This window comes from Erythrolamprus reginae, chromosome 1 (assembly GCF_031021105.1).
Source record: "Erythrolamprus reginae isolate rEryReg1 chromosome 1, rEryReg1.hap1, whole genome shotgun sequence".
Taxonomy (NCBI): domain Eukaryota; kingdom Metazoa; phylum Chordata; class Lepidosauria; order Squamata; family Dipsadidae; genus Erythrolamprus; species Erythrolamprus reginae.
Window position 1 is genome coordinate 57,190,139 of NC_091950.1, and position 17,469 is coordinate 57,207,607.

Genomic DNA, 17,469 nt, shown 5'->3' on the forward strand with positions numbered 1-17,469 from the left:
CACACCTTCATCCTCATCCTATATCTGAGCCATAGATATTCGACACTATTGCGTAAGGCTTGAAAATAGGTTGGTCCGTATAGTTTTACGGTAATATGGAATAATTTAAGGATAATAATTGCTGCACTTTCCTGGCTGTATCTTCTCTTCAGCCAGCATCACCTGTACGCAGGAAAAGCTACTTCCAATTCCTGCTCTTAACATATAGTGGGATAGACCTGAGCAATTGTGGGCAGTTTCCTGGGATGGAGATTTTAGTCATCTTTCAAGATGCCTTACTGATAGATCATCAGTGTTGGAACTGGTGATGACCTGCTGCTCAGGCTGTTTCTGAATATCGGTCTATTCTTCCAATACAGCAGGGATCCCCAAACCTGGCATCTTTAAGACTTGTGGACTTCAGCTCCCAGAATTCTCCAGCCAGTTACACATGGTGTTTCTCAACCTTGGCAAATTTAAAATGGCTGGACTCAACTCTCAGAATTCTTCAGGTGGAATGCTGGCTAAGGAATTCTGGAAGCTGGAGTCCGCACATCCTAAAAGAGCCAAAGCTGAGAAACATTGCATTACCACAACATTCTGCTTTATTTATTTATTTATTTATTTATTTGTTTGTTTGTTTGTTTGTTTGTTTGTTTGTCTGTCTGTCTGTCTGTCTGTCTGTTTGTTTGTTTATTATTGATTGATTGATTGATTGGATTTGTATGCCGCCCCCTCTGTAGACTCGGGGCGGCTAAACAACAGTGATAAAAAACAGCATGTAACAATCCAATACTAAAACAACTAAAAAAACCCCTTATTATAAAACCAAACATATATTCAAACATACCATGCGTAAATTGTAAAGGCCTAGGGGGAAAGAATATCTCAGGTCCCCCATGCCTGACAGCAGAGGTGGGTTTTAAGAAGCTTGCGAAAGGCGAGGAGGGTGGGGGCAATTGTAATCTCTGGGGGGAGTTGGTTCCAAAGGGCCGGGGCCGTCACAGAGAAGGCTCTTCCCCTGGGTCCTGCCAAACGACATTGTTTAGTTGACAGGACCCGGAGAAGGCCCACTCTGTGGGACCTAACTGGTTGCTGGGATTCGTGCAGCTGGGATTCGTGCTTGTGTCTTTGCTTATGGCTCATGTAAAGAAATTCTAAATTGTAGATACACTGTATTAGTCATTTTTGTTGCTTCACTTTGTTCATTGTTTATTGGTAGATAGATGGCAGAACCGAAAGACACTGAACCCAACTTTCTGCAATCAGAAATCTGTACCAACTTCCCCCACACACTTATGGGAAGACATGAATCTGTGGGGGTGGGGTGGGGTAAGGGATCTTTCTGGCTCATGCTTACAACATTGCTAGCTATATAACAAGAAAAAATAACAGAGATTTCCTTTTACAATTATATACTGTACATTAGGAGAAGCTGTATTTAAATGCGCCTTATATGGGGACGGGGTGGTTCAGTGGCTAAGATGCTATGTTGGTTGGAGAATTCCTGGAGTGGAAGTCCACAAGTCTTAAAGTTGCCAAGTTTGAAGACCTCTGCAGTAGAGCATTACATCTTTGTGTCAAAATAGTTTAGTTGACCAGGGGATCAGAGAAAGGGATTGGTACAACTCTTCTCCACTTCAGTGAGCTATCAATCAGGATGGAGGAATAGCAAAGAACATCAGCTGATCACATGTACGTCTGCCATCCCTTTGAAGTGTTGTCGTGGGACAAAATTCAAATTGCCATATTATTATGGGTCGTTATATATTTTAAGCACAAAGCATGCATGGGGTCTTTCACTGATGCAGAGCTGAAGTTCAGCCCCACACCAAACCAATTATCAAAACAAAATTAAAGTCTCTGCTGACAGTTTTTCTGAGGAATATTGCCTCTGTTTCTCATCACTACTAGAATTACTTGATAGCTCCCCAAAACAATGTGTTACAAAACCTAAAACATTTTACACACTTGAAGGCTGTGGTCAGATGTGTTAATATAAAGGAGGAAATGCTGCTTCACCACAAGCACAGCAAAGAATCACTTAAAGCTGCCTCACTCATGGACCTTGGATGAGATAAAGTCAATGGCATGGAAGCACATTTAATTTTTTTTTAGTGCTGCTGTGTATGATGTGGTTAGAAGGAAGGAAGTGACCACAAGTTATCTAGAAAAAAATAGAGGTTTTATACTATCTTTCTCAGACATGGATGCCCAGATAAGGGGAACTCTCAAACTACTTCAGGCCAGCTCATGGTTGTTAAATTATCTGCACATGGCAATAGTATTTAATGTCAGCTTTCCAAACAACATCCCAAATTAAATCAGTCTGAGGCACGGACTTCCTCCAAGTTCCAATTTATTAGCAGAGCCATGTTGGCACATCTGGGAGAAACCCATATCTGAAGTCCCGTAGGTTTCTCCACTCAGTTTAAAGTTCATTCCCTTGTTCCCACACCCACAAATTAATCACATGGCCCTGTCTGTTTCTGCGAACGTGTCTGGTCCTCCCATCAGTTTCCGAGCATTTGCTGAACAAAGGATGACCTTGAGAATTCAGAAGGAATTTGTTTTGACTACAACTCTACAACCCTCATGAAACAGCACTTCCCAAATTCCCACAACACTAATACATTCTACATTCTAATATGTGGCAGGCCAAAGTCTCCAAATCAAATGATGGCGTCAGCCTGACACTTAGTCTATACTTCTTTACAGTGCTTTATAGCCCTCTTTCAGCAGTTTGCAGAGTCAGCATATTATCCCCAACAATTTGAGTCCTCCTTTAACCCACTTCGGAAGAATGGAAAGCTGAGTCAACCTTGAGCCTGGTGAGATTTGAACTGCCTAATTGCAGACAGCCAGCAGTCAGCAGAAGTAGCTTGTAGTACTGCACTCTAGCCACTGTGCCACATATTAGAATCTCAGATGTGCTCTGTGTCTGACAGTGAAGTAGACCCAGAGACAGGGTTTTGAGCAATCGGTACTTTTATTCAGCTCAGAGAACAAGTGACAGCTCAGCAAGGTAAAGTGACAATTCAGCGAGTACCGACTGGCTCTGCAGGGAGAAACCGCTTCTTTTATACTTTTGCGGTTCCCGCCAAAGCTAGAGCCGGCCGCGTCTGAGCCAATCAGGAGCGACTTCCTGCTTGGGCTCAGACAGCGCTGGAAAAGAGGAACAAACTATTTACAGCGTTACAAGGTAGCCATTCCAGGATACAACACCCCTCCCCTCATAGTTGGACTCATCCATCAAGAAAGCCATGTGACGAAGTCGTCCAATCGGTGAGGCCTCCGAGGCTCTCGCGCTGACCTGCGCAGTCCAATTTCTCCTTCGCCACTGACTGTGGAGGATGGCTCGCCGCTGCTCTCCCGGTGCGGCGGACTTGGCCTGGCGGGCCCAACGAAGGCCTCGGAGGACGAGGATGGCTCGGCGTCGCTGGATGGTTCCCCCTGGCCCGATAAGTCTCTTTGCGTGTTTCTTAGTTCGGGCAATGTACTAAAGTCTGTTGAAGGGGGAGAGTCCAAGTCAGCGGGTTGTTGCAATTGGTTTTCAGTTCGTTTCCGAATGTGGTCTATGTGTCGTTTCCACAAACGACCATCCTCCAGTTTAACAATATAAGTCTTGGGTGCGTTTTGCTTAACAATAATTCCCTTCATCCAGTTTACATTTCCATCAAAACATTTTACATATACACTTTGACCCAAATACATTTCTCTTTCTGGTTTCATGCACATTTGGTTATTATTCACACAGAACCTTGGATTTAACCTGTCTAATGGTGACCTCAACTTTCTCCCCATCAATAACTCTGCAGGGCTTACATGTGTGTGCGAGTTAGGGGTAATGTGCTGGGTTAATAAGAATTGGTCCAAGTTCTGTTGCACATCCCCAGGGCCTGACCTGTGCAATGCCTCCTTTGCCACCCTTACGTAACGTTCTGCCAACCCGTTAGCCCAGGGCGAGTAAGGCGAGATGAGGGCATGCCTGACCCCTAGGCCATCTAGGAAAAATTCGAATTGCCTGGCTGTTAGCTGTGGCCCATTGTCAGACACTAATAGATCAGGGCAACCATGGGATGCAAACAGTCTGCTCAATACCTTGATAGTGGCACTTGTGGTTATGTTGTTCATTGCTATTATTTCCAACCATTTGGAGAAAGCATCAACCACTATTAGGAAGTACTGAGACCCCACTGGGCCAGCAAAATCAATGTGGATCCTAGACCAAGGGCCAGCAGGCTGTTCCCACTCAGCCGGAGTTGTTTTGGGGGGACTGGGCCTTGACTCTTGGCACGGGTCACACTTTGAAACCCAACTTTCAATATCAGCATCTAGCCCTGGCCACCATAAATGCCCCCTTGCTAGGCTCTTCATCCTGACAATCCCAGGATGGCCCACGTGTAACATTCTGAGTACCTTTTCCCTTAGGCGTTTGGGGATGATCACTCTATCCCCCCACAGCAAACAACCTTTTACATATGATAATTCAAGCCTTTTGTTTTTAAAATCACACAATTCAGGTTTAACAATATCATTTTGCCATCCCTTTAGAACACAGTTCACCACTTGTTTAAGGATTTGGTCTTGCTGCGTGTGTGCAGCTACCTCTTTTGCTGTGGTTAGTGGGTTTTCCTCGAGTTCTATCATTAGCACATCTGTGGCAGGAACAGGGTCTTCTACCAAGTCTGCTATGGGGCATCTGCTGAGGCCGTCTGCATGATTGATTTCCTTCCCCCCCCTTGTGGGTGAGCTCATACTGATACCCTGAGAGGAAAAGGGCCCATCTGATTAGTCTTGGAGACATAAAAGGTGGAGTGGGCTTGTTGGAGGCTAGCAGGCCTAGTAGGGGTTTGTGGTCAGTGACTAGCTCAAAGCTTCTTCCAAAAATGTAATTGTGAAACTTCTTTACCCCTGCCACTAATGCTAGAGCCTCCTTGTCTAATTGACTATAATTCCTCTCCGTGCTGGTCATGGTTCTTGAAAAAAATGCTATTGGGGCCTCTGTCTTATTGGGTAGAACGTGAGCTAAAACTCCTCCTATGCCGTACGGCGAAGCGTCGCACGTGAGCCTAATGGGTAGTGAAGCACTATATTGGACTACTACACTCTTAGACGTTAATAAATTTTTTATTTGACAAAAAGCTTCACGTTCAGTTTTCCCCCATGTCCAGCGGGCTTCCTTCTGGAGTAAACGATGGAGAGGCTCTGCTACTGTTGCCTTCTGCTTTAAAAAAACGGAATAAAAATTAAGGAGGCCCAAAAATGCCTGCAACTCACTCTTATCTCGTGGCTCTGGGGCTTCTCTAATTGCTCTCAGCTTCTCTGTTGTGGGGTGGATACCTTCTTTATCTATCTTATACCCAAGGAATTCAATACTGTCAGTTCCCCAGACACATTTATCAGGCTTGATTCGTAACCCTTTGTCCTGTAGCCTCTTAAGTACTTCCCTTATTCTTTTGTTCACTTGTTCCTGGTTTTCCCCTGCAATTAAGATGTCATCAAAATATGGAATTGCCCCATTTACCCCTGACAATAGGCGTTCCATGATGCTCTGGAATATTCCTGGGGCTATGCTTACCCCAAACTGTAACCTCGTGCATTTGAAAGCCCCCCTGTGTGTTACAATCGTTTGAGCGTTTGCTGTTTGTTCATCGACCGGAAGTTGCTGGTAAGCCTGCGCCAGGTCGATCTTTGCGAACCTTTTCCCCTCCCCCAGGGAGTGTAAGAGTTGTTGCACAACCGGAATGGGGTAGGGGTGGTGTTGGAGTGCCTTATTCAGGGTTGATTTGTAATCAGCGCAAACTCTTAAGGAGCCATCTGGCTTCAGGGGTGTCACTATGGGAGTTTCCCATGGCCCCTGTTCCACAGGGACCAAGATACCTTGACTAATGAGTTTGTCCAGCTGTATGTCTAGCTTGGGGAGAAGCGGAAGGGGAACCCTGCGAGGTTTCAGTCTAACCGGTGGGACCTTGGGGTCAATAGAGAAAGATATAGGGGGTCCCTTATACAATCCTAAGGTGGGGCTGAACACTTCAGGGAACTCTTTCACAAAGTTAGGCATAATATCACAGTTTACATTACACACACCCGAAATTTCGATCCCCAACGGTTCCATCCACGCTAGCCCTAGCAGGGAGTGTTTGGCCCCCGTCACAATAAGCATGGGAAGGGTACATTTAACATTCTTAAATGCAATAGGTACATTTGCAGTTCCCAGGACCGAGATTACCCCCCCTTGGAAGTCTCTGATCACCAAAGAGGTTTGAATTAGGTCAGCCTTAGACACATTAGGCATATATAGCTTAAATTTTTCCCAGGGCATGATGGTATATCTCGAGCCCGTATCCAGCTCCATTGAGCAAGGCTGGTTATTTAGTAACAATGAGATAACAATTTTAGCCCCCTTTTTGGTTGCCGTGTTATTCACGGAAAATTGAGAGTTACCTCTATTGTAGTCTCGGTTAGCGGTGGGGTAATTCCTTTGACCCGAGTTGCGGAACGGTCTCCTTTCTCGCGATTGGGGGGGGTGGTTTTGAGGTCGCTGGTATTGTTGTGTGGCAAAAGTTTCTTCTGGTGCCGTTGCCCTGCATGCGATGGCGATGTGGCCTCTCCGGTTGCAACGGTGGCAAGTAGCGTCTCGGAAAGGGCATCGATGGCGCTGGTGGTTTCCCCGGCAGCCCGCGCAGGGGGCTGGGTGAGTAGCTCTAGGGTGTCTCGGCTGGTCTTGCAGGAGGAGGCAGTTGTCCCCGTTGCTAGTTGGCTGGCTGCGGTCGTCTGTTCCCATGGCGCTGGGAGACTCGGCGTCGATTTTGGCAATGATTTCTCGCCTTCCGTGCTCTTTTAATTCTCTTGCCGCTGCGTCGGCTGCTTCCGCGGTTTGCGCTAATTTGATCACGGTTTGTAGAGTCGGCTCTTCTTCGGTGAGGAGTTTATTTCTCACTGTGTTGCTCTTCATGCCGAAAACCAAGGCGTCGGTGAGGCGAGCTTCCGGGTCTTGAAACTTGCATTGAGCAAGTACCGTTCGAAGCCGCGTTGTGAATTGGCTTATCGACTCGGTTTCTCTCTGAGCCATCATGTGAAATTGATGCCGGTAAACCATGGCTGGTCTGGTTGGTTTGAAATGGCTCGCTAGTTTCTGTTGAAGGACGTCCCACGCTGTGGCTCTTGCTTGTTCTGGTTCGGTGAGAGTTTGGGCAAGTTTACGGATCTCTGCGCCGCAGTAGTTGAGAAAAATAGCCCGTCTGCGATCGGCTCCGGCGTCCTGCATTCCCGCCGCCTCGAGGAATATCTCGAAGGTGGCCATGTACTCGTCCCATGTCATTTTCTCGGAATCGAAGAGTTCTGGAGCCTGGCCGATCTGGATTTTGTCCATGTTGCACGCGAAGTTTCTTCCGTTCGTTCGTCGCCAGTGAAGTAGACCCAGAGACAGGGTTTTGAGCAATCGGTACTTTTATTCAGCTCAGAGAACAAGTGACAGCTCAGCAAGGTAAAGTGACAATTCAGCGAGTACCGACTGGCTCTGCAGGGAGAAACCGCTTCTTTTATACTTTTGCGGTTCCCGCCAAAGCTAGAGCCGGCCGCGTCTGAGCCAATCAGGAGCGACTTCCTGCTTGGGCTCAGACAGCGCTGGAAAAGAGGAACAAACTATTTACAGCGTTACAAGGTAGCCATTCCAGGATACAACAGACAGGAATTATGCTTTGCACACAACCATAGGACTGAGCTCTCTAGAGCAGGGGTCTCCAACCTTGGCAACTTTGTGGACTTCAACTCCCATAATTCCTCAGCCAGCTTAGCTAAGGCAAAGGGGAAATGTCTGAAGCTTCTACTATGGTTTAATTCTGTGTATTTTTGGTACATTTTGTGAAGTGCAAATAGTGGTCCACAGCTGGTGAATGCTAGTTTGAATGATGTGAGCTTATGAAGTGTATTTCAAAGTGTATAAAATCATGCATGGATAGAAAAGGTGGATAGAGAAAAAATATTTTCTCTATCACACAATATTAGGACGAGGGGGCACTCCCTAAAGCTCATAGAAAGAAAGAAAGTGAGGACAAATAAAGGAAAATATTTCTTCACCCAGAGGGTTGTAGGTTTATGGAATTCACTTCCAGAAGAGGTTATGACAGCTGTCAGCCTGGATAGGCAGTAGGGACAGCAAGTAGAATGCTTGGCTGCATAGCTAGAAGTATAACAAGGAGAAGAAGGAGATTGTGATCCTGCTGTATAGAGCGCTGGTGAGACCACATTTGAATACTGTGTTCAGTTCTGGAGACCTCACCTACAAAAAGATATTGATAAAATTGAACGGGTCCAAAGAGGGGCTACAAAAAGGGTGGAACGTCTTAAGCATAAAACCTATCAGGAAAGACTTAATGAACTCAATCTGTATAGTCTGGAGGACAGAAGGGAAAGGGGGGACATGATTGAAACATTTAAATATGTTAAAGGGTTAAATAAGGTTCAGGAAGGAAGTGTTTTTAATAGGAAAATGAACACAAGAACAAGGGGGCACAATCTGAAGTTAGCTGGGGGGGAAATCAAAAGCAACATGAGAAAATATTATTTTACTGAAAGAGTAGTAGATCCTTGGAACAAACTTCCAGCAGACGTGGTTGGTAAATCCACAGTAACGGAATTTAAACATGCCTGGGATGAACATATATCCATCCTAAGATAAAATACAAAAAATAGTATAAGGGCAGACTAGATGGATTATGAGGTCTTTTTCTGCCATCAGTCTTCTATGTTTCTATATGAGGTTAGTTGGGGAAAGATCAGAAGCAACGTGAGAAAATATTATTTTACTGAAAGAGTAGTCGATCCTTGGAATAAACTTCCATCAGACGTGGTTGGTAAATCCACAGTAACTGAATTTAAACATGCCTGGGATAAACATATATCCATCCTAAGATAAAATACAGGATATAGTATAAGGGCAGACTAGATGGACCATAAGATCTTTTTCTGCCGTCAATCTTCTATGTTTCTATAGCTTCAAGGCAGGATTAGACAGATTCATGGATGCCAAGTGTATCTGTGGTTATTGAAACGGATGTCCATGTGCCGCCTCTATGTTGGTTGAGGTAGGTAGGATTCCCTTGAGTACCATTTGTTGGAGGTCAAGGGAAAGGGAGGGTTTTGCCTTCTCTTTCTGCTCAAGATCCCCATGTACAATAGGTGGGCCATTGCGTGACACAGAATGCTGGACTCGATGGGCTTTGGCCTGATTCAGCATGGCACTTCTTCTGTTCTTCTGTTCATATGTAATGTGTCAGAGAGAAAGGTTGTACTCTCTAGTATTTGTCATTCTGGGAAGCAAGAAAGGAAAGAGAAGCTCTGTGGAAATCTGCCTGAATTCTCTGTCTCCTGCAACCTCTGACCAAATTAGCAGCTGTAAATCTGTCAGGGATTCCTTTGGTGACATTGGAAACAGCCTCACTTGCTCAAGGTGAAACTGCTTTATTCCAAATCCAGCTTGTCTTCTTTTTGGTTTTTGCTCAAAGAAATGAAACATTGTTTCATAAATATCTGTAAGAGGCTTAAAATAAACACTCTCCTCCTGTGCTGCAAAGCCCCATGCTATTAACCATCTCCTAGTTAAATTCTGCTGGGTCAACCATTAATTGCGATTGCTGGACTCGAAAGAAAGAGGTATTTAATAATTGAATGCAGAATTTGTAGGAATTGGAAACCTTCCCAGATGTCCATAAAGGAATGAAGAATCTTTCCTCGCTTATGGGTAAACGTGCGTCTCCCTTGGTTTTGTGATGGAACCGAACAAATAATTAATGGAGTAGATAGCTGTGCATTGATTTCTAAAAAGTTTACAAACATATTTATTAATCAAACTATTCAAATATTATGCTTTTCAGGAGCAGCACAACTTTTCTAAAAAGAAAGGATCTTGTCTTTCACAGTGCAGCAAAATCCGCAACATTTTACTAATGAATTTCAGATCCCGATTTACAGATTTGGGCTGCAGTATAGGGAGTTCTTGACTTACAATATTTAGGGACCATTCAAAGTTATAACAACACTTTAAAAAAATTAACTTACAATCACTATTAGGTTCCTACTTGGATGGGGGGACGGGACGGTGCATCCAGGGCCACCATCAGGAATTTTGGGGCCCCATACAGCCTAAGTGTCTGGGCCCCCCCGCCATTTTAAAACTATTTTAAGTCGCCAAGCCACTCCATCCCCCGGGGATCATTTCCCACTTCACGCCAAGTGAGGCGGTCCCATAGGCCAGTGTTTCCCAACCTTGGCAACTTGAAGATATCTGGACTTCAACTCCCAGAATTCCCCAGCCAGCAAACACTGGCTGGGGAATTCTGGGAGTTGAAGTCCAGATATCTTCAAGTTGTCAAGGTTGGGAAGCACTGCCATAGGCTATTTCAGGAACTGGGCATGGCTAGTTTAATGAAAAGAAGGGCCAAGGGAGACATGATAGCAGTGTTCCAATATCTCAGGGATTGCATTTGCTGGCCAGGGAATTCTGGGAGTTGAAGTCCTCCAGGCTTAAAGTTGCCAAGGTTGTAGACACCTGATCCAGGTCACCATTGTCCCAAAAGTGTGGGGGGTTTTCCCCAAGAGGCAACTGGACTTTCTGGTGATGGTGGTGATGGTTGTTTTTGAAGAACTTTCACTTCTCATCTATGTCAGCCTTGATAGCTTCAAGGCAGGATTAGACAGATTCATGGATGCCAAGTGTATCGGTGGTTATTGAAATGGATGTCCATGTGCCGCCTCTATGTTCGTTGAGGCAGGCAGGATTCCCTTGAGTACCATTTGTTGGGGGTCAAGGGAAATGGAGGATTTTGCCTTCTCTTTCTACTCAAGATCCCCATGGACAATTGGTGGGGCACTGTGTGACACAAAATGTTGGGCTCTATGAGCTTTGGCCTGATTCAGCATGGCTCTTCTTAGGTTCTTTTTTTCATCTCCCGAGCAGGTTGATGGGACAAGGGGGTTCCTGAGCACCTGCAGATGTTGGCTTGGCAAAGCGAGGACATTGGATGGCCAGGATTGTACTTCTTGGAGTGATGAGAAGCCAAACGTCTCCAAAAAGACAAAGCGGAAAGTCCAGTGGCCTCCAGAAAAAAGCACCTTTGGGTCAACCAAGGACCTGAACGACCTAGAAAAATCTACTAAACTTCCCCCGGACTAGGCGCGCGTGGGCGAGAAGAGCAGCAAAGCGCTTTAAAGGGGAAAAAAATCATTTCTTTAAATAAATAAAAAAAAGTTTGTGTCTTTACGTGCCCGGGACCGTCCAGAGTGCATGTCTCCAAGCTCCCGCAATCTCCAGCGCGCTTGCAAGCACAAACAAACACACACACACACAATCATCATCACCTCTTTTTTAAGCCACTTTGGGCAAAGTCTTACCATGAGCAGATGCTTGCTTCCCTCGTTGGCGAGCCACCTCCTGCAAGACGGAGCCATGGTGCCCGCACCGGCTCCACGCTTCGCGTTTTAAGGGGGCAGCTCCAAAACCGGCTTCTTCCTTTTCAGCTGCCCGGCAGCCAAGCCTCCCCGCTTTCTCCCCTCCTTCCGGCCTCCCCCCTCTCTCTTGCCTCACCCCCACTTTCCCTCCCCTGCCCCGGGGGGAGAGATCTGACCACCTCCCACCCTTTCCACCTTCCCTGCGCCTTGCAGGATGGCGCCGAGTGGCTCCTTTGTCTGCGGCCGGGCGGGGAGAGACGGAGAGAGAGAGAGAGAGAGGCGGCTCATTCGGGCCATACAAAAACCGGCGCCTGCCAGCCTTCTCTCTTTGCTTCCCCCTTCTTCGTTCCCCTCCCGGCCGTGGGAGGGAAGGGGATCCCCTGGGAGCTTCGGAAGGGAGTCCCCCCCCTCACCGGTCGTGCAAGCCCTGGCTCTTTTGTTGTCTTGCATGCCCGAGTGTCCTTGGGGAATCCCAGCCGGGGTGGGTGGGGTGGAGGTCAGTCCGGAGCTTCTTTGTCCGAATTAAGTTGGTGTGGGTTGGATGTGAATTGATCCAACGCACACATACCGGTATATATTATAAATATCTCCGTTGAGGTGAGGGAACGCGCATGTAAGAATGAGTTTCCATCATCCTGTCTGCCGGCCTCCCTGCCTTCTTTCCTCGCGGGGGTGGGAAGAAGGTGCGGGCCGCGGTCGGAGAAGCTCCGCAGAGGCAGAGTTTGTCTCAATCGGGGTTGGGGAGTTTTTGGCAGGCGCCGCCCCCCCCCAATTTTCCAATTTGGCCCAGGCTCGTGACGCCACTCCCAGTAATACCGGTCTATCGGCGGCCCTGGGTGCATCAGTAGCGGAAATGGAGCTATGTGCGCAGAAGCCAAATCTCGCATGCACCCGCTGGTCACCTAGAGATGCGCGCGCATCAGCACTGGTAGCAGCGGTAAATTGGAACCTCTGCCTGCTTATAATTGTTTTTCATACAGTGGTTGCAGTATCCCCATGGTCACATGATCAAAATTCAGACCCTTGGCAACTGGCCCATATTTATGACGGTTGCAGTGTTCCTGGGTCATGGGATCATCTTTTGAGACCTTTTTGACAAGTGAAGACAATGGGGACACCAGATTCACTTAACAACTGCACTAATTCATTCAACAACTGTGGCAAGAAAAGTTGTAAAATGGGACAAAACTCACTTAACAAGTGTCTTGCTTAGCAACAGAAATGTTGAGGTCAATTCTAGTCATATGTTGAGGACTATTGTATTACTGTACCTTTACAATGATTTTATCTATCTATCTATCTATCTATCTATCTATCTATCTATCTATCTATCCATCCATCCATCCATCCATCCATCCATCCATCCATCCATCCATCCAAAATCATAGCAGGCTGGTGAGAGCTATACATTTTATTAAAATAAACCAACAGTCCTTCTCACTTTGATGGATCTAGTGTGCCTATTTCCAATCTGTTATTTAACAGAGATATTGGAACCCGAGACCCTGCTATACATGAACTTCTCCAGGAAGGACATATCCACAGAGAAAAACTTGCCCAAAATATATGACATGGGAAGAGCTGCTAGTAGTTCTGAAGTTCCCTGAGGTAAAAGGGAATGGAGATTTACAAGTATTGCTTGTGTGTCCAATCACACTTGGCCAATAAAATTCTATTCTATTCTATTCTATTCTATTCTAATGCTGTTTCTGTCTCTGGCACATCCTTCTTCTTCAAACATGACCAACCTTACTCTACCTTAGTTTTTCAAGAACAATTGAAAACCATTTTAGGAAATATGAATATCACAATATATTTATTCAGTGTGTGTTTGGACTTATTTGGAGTGATTTCCCAAGATATTGTGTGTAACATGATAATTTTAATTAATACTTTCTGTTTTCTTATTATTTTCTTTATGGACGCTGTAAGGCAGTGATGGTTAATTTTTTTGGTGCAGGCTTTCTCCTGCCTTCCTGCCTTCCCCAGTTTCCATAGTTTCTCCCCACATGCTCAGGCTTTATCCTGCATTCCTGAAGACCAGCTGGCTAATGGGAGGCACCCATGCTTGTGCAGTGAAGCTGGGCTGGGGCGATAGCTGGCATGCCACAGAGAGGGCTCTGCATGCCACTTGCGGCACACGTGTTATAGGTTTTGCCATCATGGTTGTAAGGTCTTCCCTCTCCAATCTTTCAAAAAAAGGAGGATTCTTGAAACTGCAGTTTTTCCCAAAGGAGCTTTTATTGGAAAGTTTGCGATAACAAGAGACCTAGGCAAGAACAGAAGCTTCTCAGTTCAAACCAGCTATTTAAAGCAATGCTAACCAAACCCTTCTCACACTACAGCATTGCAGGGAAACAGAAATAGAGACTTCATATAGAGATTAGCACAGTAATGCAGGAAACAGAAACGGGAAACAGAAACTTTATATACAGACCACTCCATTCCTCCTCCCCTTCCTCTTACCAAAATGCCAGTCTCCCTGTAGAAATGTATGGGACCTGACAGATGCTTTAGCATCATTGCTTTAGCACCATTAATTTAATTCAAGAATTGTTGGATTATGGGCCTAGGAATAATAAAATAATATAAACCCAATAAATAAATACATTTAGAAGTCACAGTCTCCACATATCTGGAAGGTATACAAGAAGGATTATTCACTGCCAACCCACATTCTGTAAAGGACCTTGGAATACTAATATCGAATGACCTAAGTGCTAAAGCCCACTGCAACAATATCACCAAAAAAGCCTCTAGAGTTGTCAACCTGATCCTACGCAGCTTCTGCTCAGGCAACCTCACCCTACTCACAAGAGCCTACAAAACTTTTGCCAGACCTATCCTAGACTACTGCTCATCTGTCTGGAGCCCATACCACATCTCAGACATCAACACCCTTGAAAATGTCCAAAGATATTTCACCAGAAGAGCCCTTCACTCCTCCACTCGAAACAGAATATCCTACAAAAATAGACTAACAATCCTAGGCCTAGAAAGCCCAGAACTACGATGCCTAAAACACGATCTGAGAATTGCCCACAAGATCATATGCTGCAATGTCTTACCAGTCAATGACTACTTCAGCTTCAACCGCAATAACACAAGAGCACGCAACAGATTCACACTTAATACGAACTGCGCCAAACTTGACTGTAAAAAATATGATTTCAGCAATCGAGTTATCGAAGCTTGGAACTCACTACCGAACTCAATTGTGTCAACCCCTAACCCCCAACACTTCTCCCTTAGACTCTCCACGATTGACCTCTCCAGGTTCCTAAAAGGCCAGTAAGGGGCGTACATAAGTGCACTGGTGTGCCTTTCGTCCCCTGTCCAATTGTCTTTCCTTTCTTTCACCTATCTTATATATTCTCTTCCTTTCATATATCCCCTCCTCTAAGTTCACCTTCACCCTCTTTTTATATTATCACATGTCTATTTTCTTCCTATGTATTTATGTATTGGACAAATGAATAAATAAATAATAAATAAATAAAATAAATTATGGGAATTGTAGCCCATCAATCTTAAAGTTGCTAGGTTTAAAGAACACTATTCCATCTTTAATCAACAAAACAAAAGATTATATGTAATTCCTTACAGACATTTACCTCGCAATTGTTCACAAATGGACTATGACTCCCATAATTCCCATTCAATGGATGGGTCAGCTTTATCTGAAGGGTATTAGCATGGAGTAAGGACTATTAGATAAGATAGGAATCATAGCCTTTTATAAGATAGCACCAAAAGACACAATCCAGAATATGATCCAGCATTTAAAATTATCGGATGATTTGATTCTTTTCATTCAAGACTATAAAGCTAATTACGTAAAACAATCTCAAAAGGTATGTTATTTTTTCCCCATACCTTCCCATTAATTGGAACTCCACTTTCATAAAACCAAAGCAAGAAAAAAAATAAATCAAATTAAATTGTGATGGGCTATAGTGAAAGCCAAAAAAGTGTAGTGCAATTAAAATGAACATTCTGTTCATATCTTCTCAATGTCCTTAAATAGACGTGGGGGAATTAGTGGTAGATCAAAATGATATTATCAGTAACACACATTATTATAATATTGAGTTATTTTCTTTCATTTTCAAACCACGGAGATCCATAAAATTCCACATCTCTGGATCCCAGTGTCTGTTTGCATGTATATATAAAGTGTTCAAATAGCTACATCTTCCTGATGCACTAACTTTACTTTTGACAACTCTATAACATAATATTATTTTTCTTTTGTTGGACAATGTGTCAACATTGGAAGTCAGCATACAATATGCTGCAAACTATCCAAATCAAAATAATTGAGATTTTTTTTGAGTATCAATAAATTGAGTACCAATAAACCATATATTAAAAAAAGAATAATTGATATATACGAAACGTTTCCATATTGGAAGCAGAAATTTGGCTGCCTCCAACAAAAGTTTCACAAAGTAGAACAACCCTAAAGAGTCAGTAAATTAAAAAATAGTTTAGATTGCCATGCAAGTAACCTATTGTTAGAGAGGTTTAAAATAATGTTTCTTTGACAGTCTCTGCTAGTTCAGAGGAACAGCACAGGTAAAAGTTCTAACTCTACCCAAGTGAGTGATAGACTACTACAGTTGTTTCTCCCACCTGGATAGTAGGAAACCCCCACTACAAAATAGATTGGTCTAACAGCTCACTAGAAATAGAGAAGAATCATTTGTGGATTATTGGAATTACCCATTTGATTTTCTTAAAATAAAACAGTACTAATTTTACTGGCTCAAGGGCAGCGCAAAACATAGCCTAATGTGCAAGCTAGGAAAATATTTCTTATGTGGCTTTTATTGCTAACAGTGCCATAATAGAATAGAATAGCAGAGCTAGAAGGGAACTTGGAACTTATATAATATATTATTTTGAAATTGTACACAATAGAGATATGAAATGTGTTCCACTAAGAGTGGAGCGGAGCGATTAGAGCTCCTTTTTTTGTTATATGTTTTGTTGTTCTTCTATGTATGTATGCTTTGTCTTGTCTCTGAAAATGATAAATAATAATTAAAAAAATTTAATTTTTTTTTAAAAAGAAGGGAACTTGGAGTTCTACTAATCCAACTCCAGGAAATTCCCAGGCAGGGAACCAATTTCAGACAAATGGTTGTCCAATCTCTTCTTAAAAACTTCCAGTGTTGGAGAATTCACAATTTCTGGAGGCAAGTTGTTCCATTTGGTTAAGTACAACTGTTACAACCTTACAACTGATTGATAATGTCTAGTCTAGTGTCTTTAATCCAGATGTTACTATATCTGCTCAGATACTGCTCTAATTGTCCATGAACAAAAATTCTGAAGGTTCTGTTTATCTAGCACAAATCTATACCAATCATCATTGTCACTTTATCAGAATAACTATTAATATTTAAAAGTATGACTGTTCTTTTTTAAAATTATAGTACCTGGGTTTCCTTGAGTCATAGAATCATAAATGAGTTTGCAAGACTTCAGTAGAATGCTGATTTTCTTTTCTGGAGAATAAGCCTTGGTCATGGTTGTAAATTTATGGAATATTCTTTCCAGCAATGAAGATTCAGGCACACTAGTGGTGACTCCCAATTCGGTTGTAGTTGTATTTTGTATGACTTGTTGGTTTTCGTTTAGGAGTTTGAAAGATCCATCTTTGTTATGGATTTCCCGTAGGAAAGTATCAATGGGCACTTTTAAAGGCTTCAAGACACATTTGTGCAAAGCTGATTCGATTATCACCTCTGAAAAGAGGAAAAATAAAACATGTCAAAGGAATATACAAGAAATATACAAGAAAGCAGCAACATAATAGGACTGATATATTCAGACTTTGGAACCCGCAGAGATTTCAATTAACACAGCTAATAAGGACTTTGTTGTTTTATCTACCTTGATCATGACCTCAATTAACTTTCAAGTAAGATGTAATTTTTGGGTTTTTTCTGCCATCATTCTTGGAACCTGTACATCTTTGTACAAATTCCATTCGCCACTTTATAATCAAATTTGAGGGACTAGGCTTTGGTG

The 17,469-nt window shown here is 43.6% G+C and overlaps 1 protein-coding gene across 1 annotated transcript in view; it reads right to left on the reverse strand.

Moving 5' to 3' along the window:
- Positions 1-17,469, reverse strand: part of RIN3 (Ras and Rab interactor 3) — a 133,696-nt gene that overhangs the window by 28,539 nt on the left and 87,688 nt on the right. Inside the window, exon 7 of the mRNA XM_070753586.1 lies at positions 16,875-17,183. Within this exon, the coding sequence (XP_070609687.1) occupies positions 16,875-17,183 (309 nt within the window). The remainder of the gene's footprint in view (positions 1-16,874; positions 17,184-17,469) is intronic.